Raw genomic sequence first — 18851 nt, 5'->3', positions numbered from 1 at the left:
CTGAAACTGCTGCATTTTGGTATCTGGTAAGGGTGTTCTTATTATTTATAGAGCAGTATTACTTTCTGTGTATCTACACAGCTCAAACTGAAACACACCATTTTCACAAACTGATTGAGAATTCATCCCAGGACCAGAATTAATCCCAGTTAACCAGAAACTGCCTAGAAGCAGGAGGCAAGGTCTTCAAGAGGCAAGTCTCTTTAAGAATAAACTGGTCATAGTTAGTTTATTCAGATCACATACAGATACAGTACATCTGGTGGGCAAGCTCAAGAAAGAGGAAACAAGGGCTCCTGTAGTTGGGCATGGAGCTCAGTCTCAGGGATACTGCCACAGCACTCACTCTGCAAGAAAACCAGCACCTGCAGGAACTCAGATGTCTAGTTCTGACACAGTATCTCCCCCACGTATCCAGGATTTTTCTAACAAGTGCCTTAATGCTAGTATGTTGATGAGCAAAAAAAAAAATAAATCTACTAATAATGTCTTTTCTCATTTTCTTTTTAAATTTCTTTTCTTCTCATGTGTTCTTAATCTCTGCTGGGAAGTGGTAAACACACGTGTGATTTCTATTACCAAGCAGCTTCTATTTAACAATTCTGAATCTTTTTACACCTTTCATATAAGCATATCTTTTTTTGCAACTTTCTTGCAGTTTATCTTGATTTTTTTGGGTCTACTTTTTAAATACTCTATTAATATTCTGGTTTAGTTCTTGATCTGAATTTAATATATCATAATAGTGTTCCCCCCTAATTTTAGACACTTGACTAGAAAAAGATAGTCCTCTGCTAGTGTTAAGCCTGATTACATCTGAGTTTTATTACACTGAAAAACTCTTTTATATATAAACTGAATCCCATTACTGGTATTCCAAATCTTTCTGTCTTAAAGCACTGCAATCAGATCCATGTAGGTAAACTACTCTATTGACAACATCACCCTTAAGTCAGACCACTCTCAACATGCACCCACCCAGCCTCAGCAGAGAGAACAACTTTCATATTTAGATTAAGTCCTAGACAACACGATCTTCCTAAAGCAAAATGCCATTGACAGTATTTGGCAATACCCTGCTAAATAGCGAAGGCCAGTTTTTCAACATAATTTTCCCTGTCACAGCATCTTAACAGGAATTATTTCTCTTATACATCAGTCTTTAAATGAACAGCTCGGTTACTGAAAATCTAAAGTAATCAGTAATAGTTCTGGTTCCAGGATGACAGAGTCTCATATGTTTCACTAGCAACTTCTGATATTGCCAAACAAACTCCAAGATCTATATGAGCTGCTGTAGAAGTATTTTTCTTTTTTTAAATACTGCAATAGTAAGGTAATTTTGCATCTTCATTTTTTTTTTCCTGAAATGTCCTTATATATGTATATTGATGCATGTTTAAAGGTTGTGTATATTAGCTTTCAATGGCTAAAAATTATTTCTGACACTGTTTAAAAAAACCCTGACTTCTGTTAAGACTATTACAACTTCTGCTTATCAAAATAAAAAATATAAATTGCAAAAGAACCTTCTTCTTTAATGTCTGTGTGATCTACCTTGCCAAAAACTGATTCTAAAGTAGAATTACAAGAGACTATGTAAACAAATAGAGATATTTAACAAACAGGAGGGTTTGGTAGGTTTTTGTTTTGGTTTTTTTTTTTAATGCCTTGGAAAAAATGAACTGTGACAAAAAGATTGGGGATTAATTTACAACTTACTGTTAAGTCACCTGAAGGTACTCTCAACATACCAGCAAAAGTAAAGTGGTTAGAAATAAGACTAAATATCACACAGTAAGATCAATCTTCCACTGACAGTGAAATACTGTAATCTTCATCCATCATAACTTCCTGATATTACATTCACACTTTCTGAGTGTGTTTTTTCCTGTTCTGTAATAGTTTCTAAGTTAAGCTTGCATAGTGTTGGGACTGATTAAAAAGCACTGTTTATTCTCTGCCCAGAGAGGTTATTGAAAATCCTGACCATACTTCTGGGTTTCCTAGTTACTAATTTTGCCACGAGTTTATCTCAGGAGCCTGGTACTCCACATACTCAGCCCAACTGTGTGCATATGAGACTGTGCTCAATGTATCTCCTCAGTTCTAATTACATTAAAGATTGTAACAGGAAAGTAGGTTTGAGGGTTTTTGGCCTCATTCAGACTCCTTGGAACGCCACACTAAGGGTAACCATGAAAAAGTCATTCTTCGGGAGAATTTGCAAGTTAGGGGTCAAAATCTACCTGCACAACTGTCCTATGACCCTGTACATGCACTCAGATGTGACGGAAGGCCAAGCCCAAATTGTTTCCCTTTACAGGAACCCTTCGCAAGCTAAGTGGTGTTACAGTGAAACAGGCCCCACTAATAATCATTCCTGTATCATCATATACTTATGTAACGTTTTAAACATATTTCCTGCCTTAGTTTAACAATACTAGAGCTCCCAGCTTCCTTTGTGTTGCGTAACACGAGACACAGACCAGCAAACTGACGTAGGGGAGAATCTTATTAGTTCTCCTTAACATGATGAAAATAAAGCCTGCTGGCACAAATGCTCGATCCGTGCCAAGGCTCGGGTGCCCAGCTCCGGGCAGGTACTCCCGCTGGAGGACGTGCCGCGTTGAAATCGCACTCGCGGCCTTATCCTGAACGGGTTTTGTTCTGCCTTAGAGACCGTGGAGGTTTTAGGTTCCGCCGCGCGGGTCAGGCAGGTGCGAGCCCGCCACAGCGCTTATGCAACGGCGGCGCGGCGGGCTGGCCCCGCTGAGGCGAGCGCTGCTCCCGGGCTGCGGCCGGCGCTGACCCGGGCGCCCGATCCCGCAGCGGGGAGACCGGCGGCAGCGCCCGCCCGGGCGGACCGGCTCCCCTGGGGACCGCGCCGACATCTTAGCGCCGGACGGACAAAGCGCGGCGGCGCCGTCTGTCAGGAGCCGTCCGGCCCGGAGCCGCGGCTGTCGCCAGCCGTGAGTGACAGCCCCGGCGGGGAGACTTCGAAAGATCGCAGCCCTGGCCCGGCGCCCCCCGGGCACAACGGCGGCGGGGGCGCGGGGGCCGGAAGGATAGCGCCGCCGCCGCGCAGCCGTGCCTACGCGCTGAGCCCCGCGGGCGGGCGGGCTCCGCGGCGTCAGGGGAGCGCGGCGGCGGGTCCCGAGGCGGCGCGGGCCGCGGGCTCCCGGCGGGTCCCGCTCATTGTTCCCCGCACTAGCCCTGGCAAACAGGAAGCCGCCCCGGCATGGGGCGCCCCCCCCCTCCGCGGCCCCCGGCGGGTGACTGGCAGCCCGGGCGGCCCGTGCGAGCGGCGGCGGCGGCGCGGCGCGGCCAATGAGAGCGCGCGCGCGAGAGCGTGGGCGGGAGTTCCGGGCTGGCAGGCGGGCGGGCGGGCGGCGGTGTCGGCCGGGCCCCCTCTCCCGCGGCAAGCCCCACCTTTCGGCTTTCCCGCACCGTCAATCAAAATAGGAAAAAAAACCCGGAGTAGGCTCGGGCCGCCGCCGCCGCTTCAGCCCGCCGTGAGCACAATAAGCATGTCCCCGGCGGCAGCCGCCTAGCCCTAGCCAGCAGGGCCTGTGTGCGAGCCAGCCTGCCTGCCTGCCTGCCTCCCGCCCAGCCAGCCAGCCGGCCGCTCGCACTCACACCATGACCGGTACGTACGCACCGACCGAGCCGCCCCGGGGGCTCCCCGCTCCTGCTCCGGCCCTGCGCGTCCCCGCTCCGGCCCCGGAGCGTCCGTGTGCGAGCGAGGCGAGAGCGGCACTGAGAGCAGCAGCAGGAGGAGCAGGGGGAGGAGGGAGAAGAGGGGCAGGGGCAGCAGCACGGGGAGGAGGAGGAGGAGGAGGAGGAGGGCTCCGTGCGGGAGGGCGGGGGGAGCGCTGGGGTTAGGGGGGGGGAGAGGGAGGGAGGAAGGGAGGGAGGGAGAGGGAGGGGGGTGATCGCTCCCGTCAGTGACTCTCCCCTCCCCCTCCCCGCTGTGCCCGCAGCTCCCGAGAAGCCCGTGAAACAAGAGGAAATGGCTGCCTTAGACGTGGACAGCAGCAGCCACAGCGAATATCTCCAGCACGGCAACGGCGCCGCCTCGGCCTCCGCCGGGGCGGCCGCCCCCCAGGTGAGCGCAGGCCCGGCTGGGCCCCTTCCCCCCCTCCCCCGGGTGACACGTTGTGAGCGGGTGCGGAGCCGGTGCCGCCGCCGCCGCTTCCTGTGTGCGCGTCTGCGAGGAGCCCGGTCGCTGTCCCGCACTAACCGCCACCCCCCTTCTCTCCCTGAACCCGCCCATTGTGGGTAGGACGCGCAGCCGTCACCGCTCGCTCTGCTGGCGGCCACCTGCAGCAAGATCGGCCCGCCGTCGCCGGAGGAGGATGAGGCCGCCGCCGCCGCCGCTGCCTCTCACTCTGCCGGAGCGGTGAGTGCCCGCCCCGCCGCTCTCGCACGGCCTGCCGGGGGGAGAGACAGCACAGCCAGCCCGCCCGCCCGGGGGGAGGGACGGGACACACGGCACTGCCCGCCCGGGGGGAGGGACGATAGCAGGGCCGACCTGCCAGGAGAGGGGTCCCCGGGCTCCCCTGCCTCTCCAGGAGGAGCCGGGCTCCCGGGAGGAGGAGGGAGCCAAGCTCCCCCCCTCCCCCGCCATTGGGAGCGGCGCCTTCATTTACTTTCAAAAACGGGGGGAGGCGGGAAGCCTTCCTCCCCCGACCTTGGCACCGGAACGGCTCGCTCGGAACCCGGAGAGGCTGGGAAGCATCTCACCTCCACCTGAGCGCGGCCCCGGTATCCTCGCCAGGCTGTCAGCCTGGAACCGCGCGGCCGGGCAGGCACACAAAATGAAGGCTGGCTGTAGGGAAGGATGCAGTGAAGTAAAATGGCTGTTTAGAAGCGAACGCGGTGGTGGAAGGCTGCTTCCTGTACCGCGCTGTTTTTCTAGGGAGAGTTATCGTGCGGTTCCTCGTAGCGTTTTCTGCCCTTATCTCTCAAGCGCCGTCGCCTTTGAAAGGAGCCTTGATGACCTCGGGACCTGGTGTGATGAGGTGGATCTTGCAGACTAGAAACGTATTCTTGTTGAAGCTAGTTTAACAATCCCCGTAACAATAGCTTAATGAAAACTCGTGTTCCTTAATTGGTCTAGCTAAATCTCGTGTTGACATATGCTCATAAAATTCAAAGAGATTATGCATTTCTAAATAACTGATACCTAAAAATATTAGTGTATTAAAAGAGAGTTCCAAAATACCTTCTAAAATGACGTGATGTAATTTTTTGGCCCTAGATCTTGGAAAATTGCACATATTACCTCTAATTTTCTTTTTTTTTTTTTTTTTTTTAACAAAAACATCTTTAAAATTAGCAGAACAGCCCACGCCTTCTTCTTTTAAAGCGAGTCTTGTGTTTTAAACTTGCTGTACAACAGCTTTGTATGGTGTTAGGATTTTGCGAATAGGAGAAAAAACTGCAAAGCATTGTATTGATGGATGAAGTGGCGTTGGCAAGCTTTTAACAAACGTCAGAAGTTTCTAAATACTTGCTAAACTTTAAAATACTTTTCATCAGTGCATTACAGCTTACTTTACATAAAGGGAAGCTGAAGCAAAATAGCTGTCTGAGGTCATACAGCAGGTTGTAGACTAATGACAGAGCTTGAAAATATATTAAGATTCCAACCCCTTTCAAGCATCCTTTCTGCCAAACCTATTTATTTGCTCAAGCAATATGTTTTTAAAAATCTTCCTAGATGTTGTAAAATGCCTGATACATCTGAGATTTGTTTCATAATACTGGATGCATACAGTGCTGAAGAGCATCAACATACTGAAAAACAAATGTTTAAATGATTGCTATATCCACCTCTAAGGTTGTTCTCGTTGTGCAGCTGGAATTGTGCATCTTGGGGGTGGATTGATTGATTAGGCTGAGCAGCAGGTCTGAAAGGATACTAGAATGCTGGTGCAGGACAAACGGTTCCTGGCAGTTCAAAATGGGTAAAGCAGTTCTGATGTGGTACTTCTTTACTCCTATTAAATTAAGATGTTGTTGTGTTAATGTATAACAGGCTTTTCAGGGGAAAGCAATTGCAATTCAAGAGAAGCCAAAATCTTAGTTAAAAACTACTTTCCATACAGGCAGATAGGCCCTTCCTACATATCTTCTGTGAGTTAGGTTATAGCATTCTGGTAATTTTTACACTCCTACAACATAGCTCTTGAATGACGCAGAATATTTTGGGTGAAAACTAAATATAGATTGAAGGAGATACCTAACAGTAGCTGAACTAGACACTGGACTTAATTAAGATGACCTTAATAAAGAGAGGGGAGGGACTAAAGGCCCTGAAATACATTCCTTGTGAAAAACAGAACAAAAGAGATTTAGTGCAGTAAAGGTTCTTTTTTTTTCCTGGTCCCTTGTATTTATCCTATTGGATGGTGGACGGAGGAAGAGGAAGCTAAAAAGGCTTAATCTGTAGGTACCTCATAAGTCGTATGGAAAATGAAATCTGTATGCACAGACAAACAAAATTGTCTTCCTGCAGTTTGTGATGCTCATCCTTTTCCCAGGAGTATAGCTCAATCAGTTTGAGACCTGTGCATGGGTGATGGTGCCTAGTGTAGCACTGGCAGGGCAGCTCTTTCCTGTTATATTCTATACCTGGACTGCAGTTCTGACTGCTGGACATGGGGTAGAACGCTCGATCCGCACAAATGGATAATAGAAGTCATACTAGGTATTTCCTCTTAGAAGTGCTTGATGAGCCTGCACGTAAAGGGAGAGTGATGCCCTTTTGGGGTTGTTTTGTTGTACTGACATTTGCTTGGTAGAAACTGGCGGGGCTGGAGCCAGCATGCTGGGCTAGCATACTGCTTTCCTGGCTGAAATAGTATGCTGCAGCTGCTCCCCAAGAGACCAGCAGTATGATTTAAAAGCAACAGCAAAACTCCCATAGGAACGCTGGGAATATTATGTGTCTGGGGTTTGGAGAAGAGCTGAAGCAAATGTGATTGTGTTTGTAACGATCTAGTTGGCCCTGCTTTGAGCTCAGGGGTTGGACCAGGTGACCTTCAGAGGTCCTTTCCAGCTGAAATTATCCTGTGATTCTGTATCGGTGTCTGAGTCCAGGCCTACTGATTGAATGGACATTGCTGTTGTAGCACTGAAAGGATTAGTGAGGAAATAAAAAAAAACAACCCTATAATAAAAAGCAAATGAAGACGGCAATTGACAGAACTAAGTTCAACCCTCTTCTCCTTTCCATCCTGTTAATGAGCTGGCAGGCTGTCTTTAGGCAACGAGGTTTTCAGCTTGGCTGATGACTCTGGTTGGAACTGTGTTTCCTTTTGGATGAGAGGCACTAGTAGGCATTACTGCTGATCTTGTCTTTGTGCATTGATGAAGATTGCGGTCTTTCAGTTTTGACACTGATTTACTCTGCCTAACGCTCAGCCAACACCAATATGTTTCCTGATGGTGTTTGATGTTAACGTAGATGGCCTTGAGCTTGTGGCTTGCTTACCTGGGAATCTTTTCCCTGGTTGCCATACTGCTGCATCCATGGTTAGTTCAAACACTTGCCGTGGGAACTTTGCCTTGAATATTGCTGCCTGCTGGTTTGTGTGAGAGCCTTGCTGGGATGGTACGTGCTACTGCCTGACCTAGAACGGCAGCTCGCATTTTGGCCTCTCAGGATGTCTTTCTCTCTTGGGAGTTTAAAATCTGACGAGTCTTAGTTTGGGTCTTGCTTCTTCACTCTTTATCTGTGACTAATAATTCTATTTCAAACTTTCATATTTAGGATTCTTTTTCATTTAGTTATAAGTACTCTAGTTTCATTTCAGTTTAAACATCTTCGAAGGTTTTAGCACTAGGTGGAAAGGAGAAGCAAAGCAGAAGGTGGTAAAGCTATGCGTAAGGGAAGAAACAAAAGAGCAGAGAGATTTATGTCAAACGGAGCCTTGATGGTCGGCTGTACTGTTCGATTGTTTAAGAAGCTACAAAGCTGAGATGATAACCAGTTGTTTATGTTCTCTTACTTCATTGTAATGCAAAGCTAAAGGCTGTCTTGGAACTTTCATGCTCCCAAGGGCCTTTCTTATTGTTGTGCTGGGTGGGACTGGATAGGTGAGGATGAGGTGCAAGACTGATGGGAGGTTTCCTGGGAGGTCTGGAAGGTGGGTGAATTGGGAAGAGTGGCAGGCTGGCTGAGAAAACTGTTGGCTCTGACAGCTGCCAAAGAATGGCTGCTCTCAGGGATGACTGCCCCAGTTAAGGTGTGTAGTTGCATCTTCTGTGAAGTGGGCTGCACAGATTCGCTAATCTTAAAAAAAAAAAAAAAAAAAAAAAAATGGTTGGGAGGAATGATTTATGTGATTTATTTGTGTTGATGCTTACCAACAAGATATGGAAAACATTTGGACAGGTTAATAATTAGCGTATGTGGGGAAGATGACTATAATTTCTCTGCTCTAGACAAAGGATTTCTGTGTATCTTTTACAAGTAGAGCTTGGAGTGTTTTAAGACTGTTTTGGCCTATCTTGAGCTTTACAATTGAGTATCAGTGCCTCACAGAGCTTAATGAAAGTCTGAAATCCTAGTTGGTTTATGCCTCAGAAGAATAACCATCTGAGATGCACCTAGTTTAAACTCAGTTTAGGGGGAAATAGGAATGGTACTGTCAGGATGGAGAAAGAGGAAGGCATTTTAAATGTCAGTTTTCCACTAAGCAAAAATGTGTATGTATACCATGTGTCCGAGTTAACCATACTACTTGGTTTTCTGGCCTTTATGATCATTTTGAGGAAGTTCAGAATTATTCTGACATATTTTTGCTTTTGTGGGTGATAAGATGGCTTCCTGACGCTAGGTTTCTGGATGTGAACAGATGTGCCAGAATGTGTTCAGCCACTATAGAAAAACCTTCCTAGAATTGTCTTGCTTCTCTGTTTTTTGCTTTTGTAAAACAAAGATGTTCCCCAAAAGTGTGATGGTTGACAGTATATTTGTCCTGCTGCTGTCCAGAAGCCCGCCTTTTAAAATGTTCTTTCGTGTTTGTATTCCAATGATGTTTTTCTAGTGCTGTATCAGACCCAAGTGTTCAAGACATTTTAGAAGAAGGTGCTTTAGGGATGTTCTGAAAATTTGTTTTATTTCTTCCAATAGTTTTGGAGAAAGTAAGGAAATGAATGTATGGTTTAAAACATTTCCATATTTAAAAACAGCATAGACAAAGAAGTTCTCTAATATTATACATTAGTAAGAAGTTTAAGATTTCATAGAAAGTTGAGGCTGGTAAAGATGTCTGGAGAACGTCTGATCTGCTCCTCCTTGCTCAAAGTAGAGTCAGTGAGAGGAAGTTGTTGTGCCCAGTGGGTTTGAATACCTCAGAGGATAGATGCCAGTCGCTCCCATCTTGGGTTTGCATCTTGTGCATCACAAGTCACTGGCAGTGTGTCCCAGTGTTTGATAACTCATATGATATAAAAAAGGGGCTTTTTCTTATATTATCAGGGACAGAGTCAAAAGCTTGACTAATGTAGTGATAAATAATATGCCTTGCCTAGCTCCTCAAGGTTATTTGAAGGTTATTTTTTTTCCCAAGGTTATTTTCAAGGTTATTTGCTCTATTGCCTTCCCAAAGATCAAGTTGTGGGTGACTGATTCCAGGTCCTCTTTCTTGTTCTCTTGATGATTTGATAGCCTCTTCAGCACCTGAGCTGAAAGCAGGAAGAAAACAAACTTTTTCACAGAATGCTAGTTTGGTACGTAGTTAGATTGAGATTTGTATACATATGTAGATTTAATAATTAATAAACAAAATAAGTTACCTGTGATCTAGTTAAAAATGTCTCCTTGTTGCCATGTCTCGTTTCTTAATACTTCGGCTTCCTGTTTTTTTCTGCTAAGGTCAGGGATACTGTATTGTCTTAATTTGGACAAGTTCTGAACTTCTGTTGATTAATAACAAACTGTTGAAGTTTTGGCTCCAGTTGTCCATGTCAAGCATAAAGACATAGATATTCTTTTATTGTGACACAGTTAGCTACATTTCACCAGACTGGAGTTTCTTTTAAAATAAGGGTTTAAGCATACATTTTTTCCTGAAATGCTCTTTTTTTCCCTCAAACATTTGATTTGGGCAAAACTATTTCTCTAGATTGAGTGGCTTCACTGGCAGAGGGCTCAAACATGCAACAGAATTAATTTGCCTCAACAAACAGATTTGTGTCAGCTGAACCACAGTGACTGACGTTGAACATGTTTTCAACCTATGGCAAATGTAAGATAGAATGTATTAGCTCATACTTTAATGAAAGAGTTGAAGCAAGTGCATTTTATCTTGTATTTGTAATGACCTAAGAATGCACAGATAGTTTACTGTAGCTTGGTAAACAACATGGTATTATTTAACCCATGCATTAGAACCCTAACTCTTTCATAAAACAACAATTTGGATGAGGCAGTGTCCAATCTTCTTCATTAGGTGTGTGTTTTTTTAAATGTTTAGGAGCTCATGACTCATTATCTGTTCACCTCTGGTTGTTTGGCTGATGCTTTTGCTCCAGGACTAAAGTGACTTTTTGAAAAGTGCAGTAAAAAGCAGTCCACCCGCACAGGTAAATGTTTGGTAGACTTTAGTAATAAAATACTGATGGCAAATGACATGCCCATTTGATACCTTCAGATGCAGGTGTCTACAGCAGATGCCAGTTCTTACAGGGGTGTTTCCCCTCTTTCCTCCTCTCTGTTTTACTTTGGTGAAGCATATTTTATTTTTTTATGAAGTCCTATCAACTCAGTATGGTTTAGATCACTTCTGAAAGGTATTTTATCTTCTTTCTCTTATCTCCTTCTGCATTTGACTTAATGTTGCTGTAATTTTTATCTAAATATATTGAACAAGACAGTTACTAGATTTTTATTTATCATGGCTTGTGATTTTTCAGGGATGAGACTTTTCTCTCTGAGACATCTCTTTATTTTACCCACTGGAAATTATACAAGGACTGTTAAAGAATCAAAAGACAGGCTGAACAGTGGTTGTTGCTTTCACTCTTTGTTGGTACTTGACCTTTCTTCAGGTGGACATATCATTTGATTTTAATTCATCCTAAGCCTTGTGTCAGCTACTCTCTTTGCTCTGTTCCTGTCTCTTTTTCTTGTTTCCTGATGCTGCTTCCAGTGAATTCCCTGTTGCTTCCTGTTCTCTCCTCCCTGGCTGAGTAGTGCTGAACTTTCCTCAGATCTTTGTCCCTTCCTCTTGAAACAGAGCCTCTGGATTGAAACGGTCCGGCCGTCTCTTAAAGGAACAGCTGCCAAATAACTGCTGCCTGAGTATCAGTTGATAATGAAACTGTTGCTTTATCTCTACCCTCTAAATAATTTTCACGGATGGCTGAGACAGCGAACAAACCGGTGTATCTTGAATGTAAAGCTCAGTTAGTGACTGGGCTGCAGATGTTGCTGCTCCTGTATCAGTGGCAGAACTTTTGAGTTACTGCAAAATGCTTAATTGCCTGAGAACATAAAGAAAGGTTATTACTCTTTAGTTAGTAGGAAAAGAAGTCCAAGAAATGTCTTGTTTCAATAGACTTTGTGAAAAAGCGTAACTGTCAATCTTGTTGTCACAGGCTGATGGTCACCATTTGAGATTAGAGAGCATCCTCTTTACCATACTTTTTTTTTCCCCTCATGCTTTAAATTTTGATAGCCAACAGATAGCTTATTGAAAGCCTCACCCTCTTTTTTACTCCTCCCTCCACATGATTCAGCTGGTGGTGTCTGATATAGGCAGCTGTAAGAGCAATATGAGTAACAGGCATTTTATGTTGTATGTGTAGCATAGCTTCATATCCTCATGCGTGGCTGCCCTGAACTTCTCCATGGACTGACAAGTGCATCTACTAAAAGAGTAGCTCTGCTGTGCTAAAATCATTACAGAGCAGGATTTGAGGGAAGATTTCACTAGATCATGAAAACGTGAGATCTGTGCCCAACATGAAAATGCCAATATGGAAATCAACATATGTTTTGGGAGAAGAATAAAGTAGGTCATTTCCATATCATGAAGGAGACAGGTTCCCTTTGAAGTATTTCTGTGGAGGATATTACATATGTGCATTAGATAAGTCCCATTCAGCCTAAGCTTTCAGCATTTTCTTGTACATAGTTTTTAATCAGTGATAAATTATATTACTTTTCCTTTCTCTTTTGTTCTAAGAGTTATCAGCACATTATATTATACATTTATTTCATAATGACACTTTAAACATATAACAATCATATTTTTGCTTTTGGTGTTCTCTGACTGAGATTAATGAATGCTTCTCTGGGTGTCTTGATATTTTATGAAACCTTCAAATAATAGGTGTTTATATGCTTGTGAATTGAGTAGTTATGAGCGTTCTTAGTGGTGTTCAGCAGCTGATATCTATGTGTAAACAATATTAAACAAAAGTGTATAAAGCTAATATGGTAGCAGAGGAAAATAGAACTTGTTGCCTTCTTCTAGGTAAGATATGTGATATGGAATATTGCATGTTTTTTCTTCTAGTATCATAAGTATGAGTTTGAAAGACTAAAACATTTAAATACGTTTTTGAAATGAAAGGTTGATCAGTATAAGAGGAAAAGAAAATAATGTTTCTTTTCTTTGAAGCATTAAGGCCATAAAGTTAGTTTTGTTCTGGTGATGCTGAATCTATTTACTAATATACTACCTGAAAAATTATGAATCACACTTATGAACCACAGAATATTTTGAGCTGGGAAGGATCCCCAAGGATCACTGATGGCAACTCTTAATAAGAGCCAATGGTCTGTGTCTTAAGGGCTTAAGAAGGCTAGCATTCTTTTGGGTTTTGCACAGTAATTATTTTTAGAGTTCCTGAGAAGAATTTAGGACCACAATATGTGTTTCCTTATTGAAAATGAAGCTTGGTAAGCACAGTAAAACATCTTCTAATAATTACTCAGACTTAAATACAGTATTTTTCCTTTACATGTAAACATTGTAGTCTTACGGGCTGGAATAGGATAAGAACGTGAAGCTAGCAAAGTCCCGTCTAACACTGTGGACTGAATTCACTCAGGTGCATACTGCAGGATTCTTTCAGACTGGCTGGCTGTCAATGCTATGTTAGGAAAGAATTAGATGTGTGTTGTATTTTGCATGTCCTGGTTTTGTTCTAAAGGAAGTCAGAATGCAGCATCAGAAAAAAGTTGTGCCATGTCCTGGTAACTTCCCTACCAGGAGCGATCACAGGATGAGTGCAGAAGGACAAACCAGAGCTTTTCTTTCTATGTCCTCTGGACTCTGCCAGAGGCACTAGATTTTTTTCACAGAGCTGAAGTGGCTGTAAAACAAGTTAGTTACATGTTGCTAATATTAAGTTATTCCATTGGCTTACTGTAGTATGGTAAAACAGATAAAGAGGAACTTTACTTCATATTTTTTAGATTGATGGTTACTTACTCTGCCTAGCTGGTTGACTGTGCAAATCTGTGCTAGCATTACGGGATGTTAAATCTAATTCTTAATACTCTATTCTGAAAAAGCTTGCTTTGGTAAAGAAAGGTAAGTGCAATTTACCTTTTCTTTACTGAATAAAAACCAGATGCGTAATAGGCTCTTTAAGCATCCAGGCTCTACCCTGAAACACTGGCCTTTTCTATTGTTCCAGCTTAATGAAGATAGATTTTTTTTTTTCCCTCCTAACTGCTGCATATGACTAATCCAAACATGATTTCAGTGTAAAAGTTCTTAGTCTAGAAGTCTTTTTCTCTTTTTCCTTAGCGAAACTAACTCCTAAAGCTTATAAATGCTAGAGCTTTGTGTTACGTGTAAGAAGCTGAGGTTGTCCTGTCTTTCCAACTGTGTGACTACATCATATCTTAACGTTCTCTGTACTGCTGGAAGCCAAAACATGCACAGGTGTAAAACGGAGTTGAAAGGCAGTGGAGCTCCAGGAGATCTAGGCAACACCGGCTTCACGGCAGTTCCTCCACTTCTTTGCAATAGGTGACCAGCTGGGCAAAGAGTGTTTCTGAGTCCCAGGGTGAGTTGGTGATGAGAACTCCAGCATCCCCTGCCAGCTCCCTCCTTCCCACAGCCAGGGATTTGGATTACCCAGCAGCCCTGCCACCAGAATAACCCTGCTGCTGGTCACCTGACGTAGCGATGACATAGGAGCTGCATTTGACATGTTTGTGAGCAACGTGCAGCTCATGGCCCACAGGCCGGCTACCCTGACTTAGGCATTAGATCACTTACAAAATCTGTATTTCACAGTTATGATCCTATTGCTGATGGTTATGTGAGCTGTACTGCATGTGTTCCCGTAGTGTATCATATCTAGTGTTGAATTGCATGACTGGTCTAACACATAGTCTGTACGACATCTGTTTTAATTCTTTGTTTTCTTTTTTCTTTTTATTCAGACAGGGGACTTGGCTTCTGTGCAATTAGGACCTCCAAACAGATGGGAGGTCTTGTCTGCAGCTCCTACCACTATAAAGGATGAAGCTGGTAATATAGTACAGATTCCGGGTGCTGCCACAGTAACTTCAAGTGGGCAGTATGTCCTTCCTATCCAGAGTTTGCAAAATCAACAAATCTTTTCTGTTGCACCAGGATCAGATTCGTCGAATGGTACAGTGTCTAATGTCCAATACCAAGTAATACCCCAGATCCAGACAGCGGATGGTCAGCAGGTTCAACTTGGCTTTGCAGCCTCTTCCGATAATAGCAGTATAAATCAAGAAACTGGTCAAATTCAGATCATTCCTGGCTCGAATCAAACCATCATTGCCTCTGGAACGTCTTCAGCTAATATTCAGAATATCTTATCTGGTCAGTCTGGTCAAGTCCAGGTTCAGGGAGTTGCCATTGGTGGTTCGTCTTACCCTGGCCAAGCGCAAGTGGTTGCGAACGTCCCTCTTGGACTGCCAGGAAATATTGCTTTTGTACCCATTAATAGTGTTGATCTAGATTCCCTGGGACTTGGCAGTGGTTCTCAAACCATGACAGCAGGCATTAATGCAGATGGGCACTTGATAAATACCGGACAGGCCATGGATAGTTCAGATACTTCTGAAAGGACTGGGGAGCAAGTTTCTCCTGAAATTACAGAAACTGCCACCGATAATGACTTATTTGTGCCAACGTCATCTTCATCACAATTGCCCGTTACCATAGACAGTTCAAGTATATTGGAACAAAATGCAAATGACTTGGCCACAACTAGTGGTCAAGTTCATGGTTCTGATCTTCAGGGAAATTACATCCAGACGTCAGTCTCTGATGACACGCAGGCTCAGAACATTCAGGTCTCCACAGCACAGCCAATTGTACAACACATACAGCTACAAGAGTCGCAGCAGCCAACCAGTCAAGCCCAGATTGTACAAGGTATTGCGCAACAGACAATCCACGGTGTTCAGGCAAGTCAAAGTATATCTCAACAGGCTCTTCAAAATCTTCAACTGCAGCTGAATCCTGGAACTTTCTTAATTCAGGCACAAACAGTGACCCCTTCTGGGCAGATAACCTGGCAGACATTTCAAGTGCAAGGAGTTCAGAACTTGCAGAACTTGCAAATTCAGAATGCGCCTGGTCAACAAATAACTCTGACCCCTGTGCAGACTCTCACTCTTGGTCAAGTTGCAGCAGGTGGTGCGTTAACATCAACTCCAGTTAGTCTAAGCACTGCTCAATTGCCAAATCTACAGACAGTTACAGTAAACTCTATAGATTCTGCTGGTATTCAGCTGCATCAAGGAGAAAATGCTGGCAGTCCTGCAGGTATTTATTTTTCTCTTTTTGCAAAAGATTGTTTTTTATTACAGCATGTGGGTTTAAATGGTGATAATCAGAAAATCGTTGTCTTGCTATTGAGGCCTGTGGAACATGATGGGTTAAACATGGTGATAGATTTTATTTGAAACTGCTGTTCCATTATAAACTGTAGTTGTAGGACTATGTCCTACCTCACTCCTTTTAGTATGAGCTCATGTAACTCCCAAGTAGTCATATTAGTTAACAGCGCTTCATTGTTTGTGCTTAAAGGTCTTACCCTGGAGAAGAACTGTATACTAAATTGCGAAGGGAGAAATCTGGCTATCCGCTACCACTCTTCTAAGGCATCAGTATCATTAACATACCCATTCTTCCTAGTCCTGACTAGATGAAGTTTCTATGGAAAATCCAAATATTTCTGTTTATGCAATTTTTTTTCCCCTTAAGGTTTTTCAGACCTCCTGCGGTGCTGTTATTCATCTGCTTTTAGTTAAATTAATTTCCTACTGCTTTACTATCAGTGTTACTGTGATGTAGGAAACTTGTGTAAGCAGCAGTGAAACAAGCATGCAAATATCAAAATGGAGGCTGTGCTTAAGAGTATGTGTGAATTTTCAGTACTGTTTACTTGCATTATGTTTTAAAGTACAGTCATTAATTATGAGTATCACAGTGTTTTATCTCAGTGGAGAAAAAATACTATTTTCTTAAAATAGGTGTTTCTTAATGTGAGGAAAAATAAACATGCCTGTTTATTTTTGGTGAATTTGACACAGTGCATTCCAAATTTCAGGGCATAACTACCTAAACAAAAAGAATAAGAGATGATTGTGGTTTAGGAGATTGTGCTATACCAGAAGTCATTTAAACTCTTTATTGAATTGTGCCCAGGCTTGTTATGAGGGGCAGAGTGAGCAGTAGAGGTCATTTGGGAGGGAATCCTTGCACAAAATAGCTTGGGAATCACTGTTTTGCTCTAATCGTGATCCAGCCCTCTGGTTCATCAAGATACTGAAGAACAAATATTTAAGTAAAACATGCATGGTTTGTATTGTATGTCTATTTAAGGTTGTGAGAAGAATGTAATGTTAAGTGAGACATGCCTAGAAGACCTGCTGAGTTTTGTTTCAAAAGGCTACTGATTATAATACCTATATAGTTACTGAAACTGCTGTATTCTATGTCAAGAAGCTTGCTTTCCCATTTGAAATCTAAAACTTGAATTGAAAATAATATGTTGGGAGGTTTTTTAGTTCATTTTGCCTTGGATTTGACTTCTGTGTTATGAACTTACCAGCAAGCGAAGTTATTCGGATCTAGATAAGCCTACTCTTCCATCGTCTTGTACGCAAGAGCACCAAAGGGATGTGCTCTGCTCACAGCATTTGCTCTTCTGTCTGATCTTGATTCTTAAATTTTCTGTTTGCAGTGACCACGGGAAGTCTTGGTTTGTCTCCATCACACATTGTTGCCTGTGAGGGTATAGACATCAGTAACAAAAAAGCATATATTGTGTACATTAATACAGCTAAATTCAGATGTCAGAATCTAAGTCTCAGAAAATGAGGCCTTTACTAATTATTATTAGATCTCTGGCTAATACAAGGAGGATTATTTCTGAGATGTATATTTTGTATAGGATCATGTAGCTAATGGTATTGCTTATGGAGTAATGTAGGAGAACTTTGAGAAGAAGGATAGAGAGGAAAAGGAGAAAGAAAGCAAAAAAATACCCCAAACCAGCTAGGCACGTGAGAAAGAAGTTGAGTCTGTTCTGTAGTGTGTATCATTTTGCCTATTGATCGTTCCTGAGAGTGTTTCAATGGTAGTTTATAATAAAATGCAAGGGAGTTCCATCAAGCATCCTTTTAACTGTATTCTCCTATAAGGAATTTCACATGGGAAGGCAAGAGACTAAATGCGATATATGAAATGTGATTGAATAGGCAGAAGTACTAGATGAATAGCAGAAACTATTGCCTGAAGTGCATAGCTGTAAACACCTGGTTATATTAAAGATAAGATGGAGATTTACAGTGACATTTTTCCTACTTGTCTAGGAATAATAAAAGTATTGGCAAGTATTAAAACTACCATTCCCTAAATTTGGGGAGAATGTATTTGGTCCTTCCTTTATGTTAGAAGAAACTCACTTTTCCATAGTAATGATTAGTGTGACACTGCTTCTGACAGAATCAGACTGAATTATCTTGATTGAATTTCAGGGTCTTTTCTATATGCATCTGGTATTTTGTTTGAGAGAATCTTTTTCAGAGGTGTTCCTCCCCTTCTTATTTATAACCCCTCACAACCTTTATTCAGGTTGGAGAATAAATACGCAGTTAGAAGCAGATAGTGAAATCATAAGGAGTTATTTTCAGTCAAAAGTATATTGTTGTTTTGAAAATAAGGAAAACCAGTTCAATTTTAAATCGAAAGAAGGAGGTAAGTGGAAGAGACAGCAGAATGAGGGAAGTTGAAGTGTGTGAAGCTACTTGATTCCTTTTTTTTTTGCCAACTACTAATGAGCTTTGAAGCAAGATAAAAAAGGTTTGCCTGTGTTTTCTCCCCAAGCTGGATAATGCACTCCTTTCATACCAGGTAGAGTCAGACTGTTTTTTCTCTTTTTGTTTAAGAAAATTTGTCTACCTGAGGCAGAAATAAAAATAATATATTCCTAGTTTTGTGTCAGAGATGGCTGGTAATTATCTGAGGTCCAAATAATGTGCTTTGTTCTGTTAGCATTGCAGCAGCAAAACCATTTATGTTTTAGATTTTTGTTGTTACAGCCCATTGTATGAGAGATGTTCTCCAAGGTTCGCTCCCCAGGTAGGCAGCAGTGGACATCTGTACTGTGCTTGAGTGTGTGTGAGGAAAAAATGTCTTTAACTAGGTCCTACATTTTGTTTACCTAATGAGAAGCCATTGAAACCCTAATACAAAGCCAGTAACTTTGTCCAGTAAATGTGAAGTTTTCTTTGAAAGTTGTCCAGTAATTATGCTTCTACCAATGTGTCCATTCTACCATGCACACATATGCGTAGACCTGCCTTGCTGTGAGTTTGTTCTGAA

The 18851-nt window shown here is 43.0% G+C and overlaps 1 protein-coding gene across 2 annotated transcripts in view; it reads left to right on the top strand.

The window, feature by feature from the left end:
* Nucleotides 1-3358: 3358 nt before the first annotated feature.
* Nucleotides 3359-18851, top strand: part of SP3 (Sp3 transcription factor) — a 34611-nt gene continuing 19118 nt past the window's right edge. Inside the window, exons 1-5 of one of the 2 annotated variants that reach the window (XM_040069696.2) lie at nucleotides 3380-3649; nucleotides 3984-4108; nucleotides 4286-4402; nucleotides 14423-14510; nucleotides 14616-15785. In XM_040069696.2, the coding sequence (XP_039925630.1) occupies nucleotides 3643-3649; nucleotides 3984-4108; nucleotides 4286-4402; nucleotides 14423-14510; nucleotides 14616-15785 (1507 nt within the window). In that variant the 5' untranslated portion in view covers nucleotides 3380-3642. Of the gene's footprint in view, nucleotides 3650-3983; nucleotides 4109-4285; nucleotides 4403-14422; nucleotides 15786-18851 lie in introns of both variants that reach the window. The other variant, XM_040069695.2, reaches the window with a different exon arrangement.

The sequence above is a fragment of the Hirundo rustica genome, chromosome 7 (assembly GCF_015227805.2).
Source record: "Hirundo rustica isolate bHirRus1 chromosome 7, bHirRus1.pri.v3, whole genome shotgun sequence".
Classification (NCBI taxonomy): Eukaryota; Metazoa; Chordata; class Aves; order Passeriformes; family Hirundinidae; genus Hirundo; species Hirundo rustica.
This window is presented reverse-complemented; position numbering and strand designations above follow the sequence as displayed.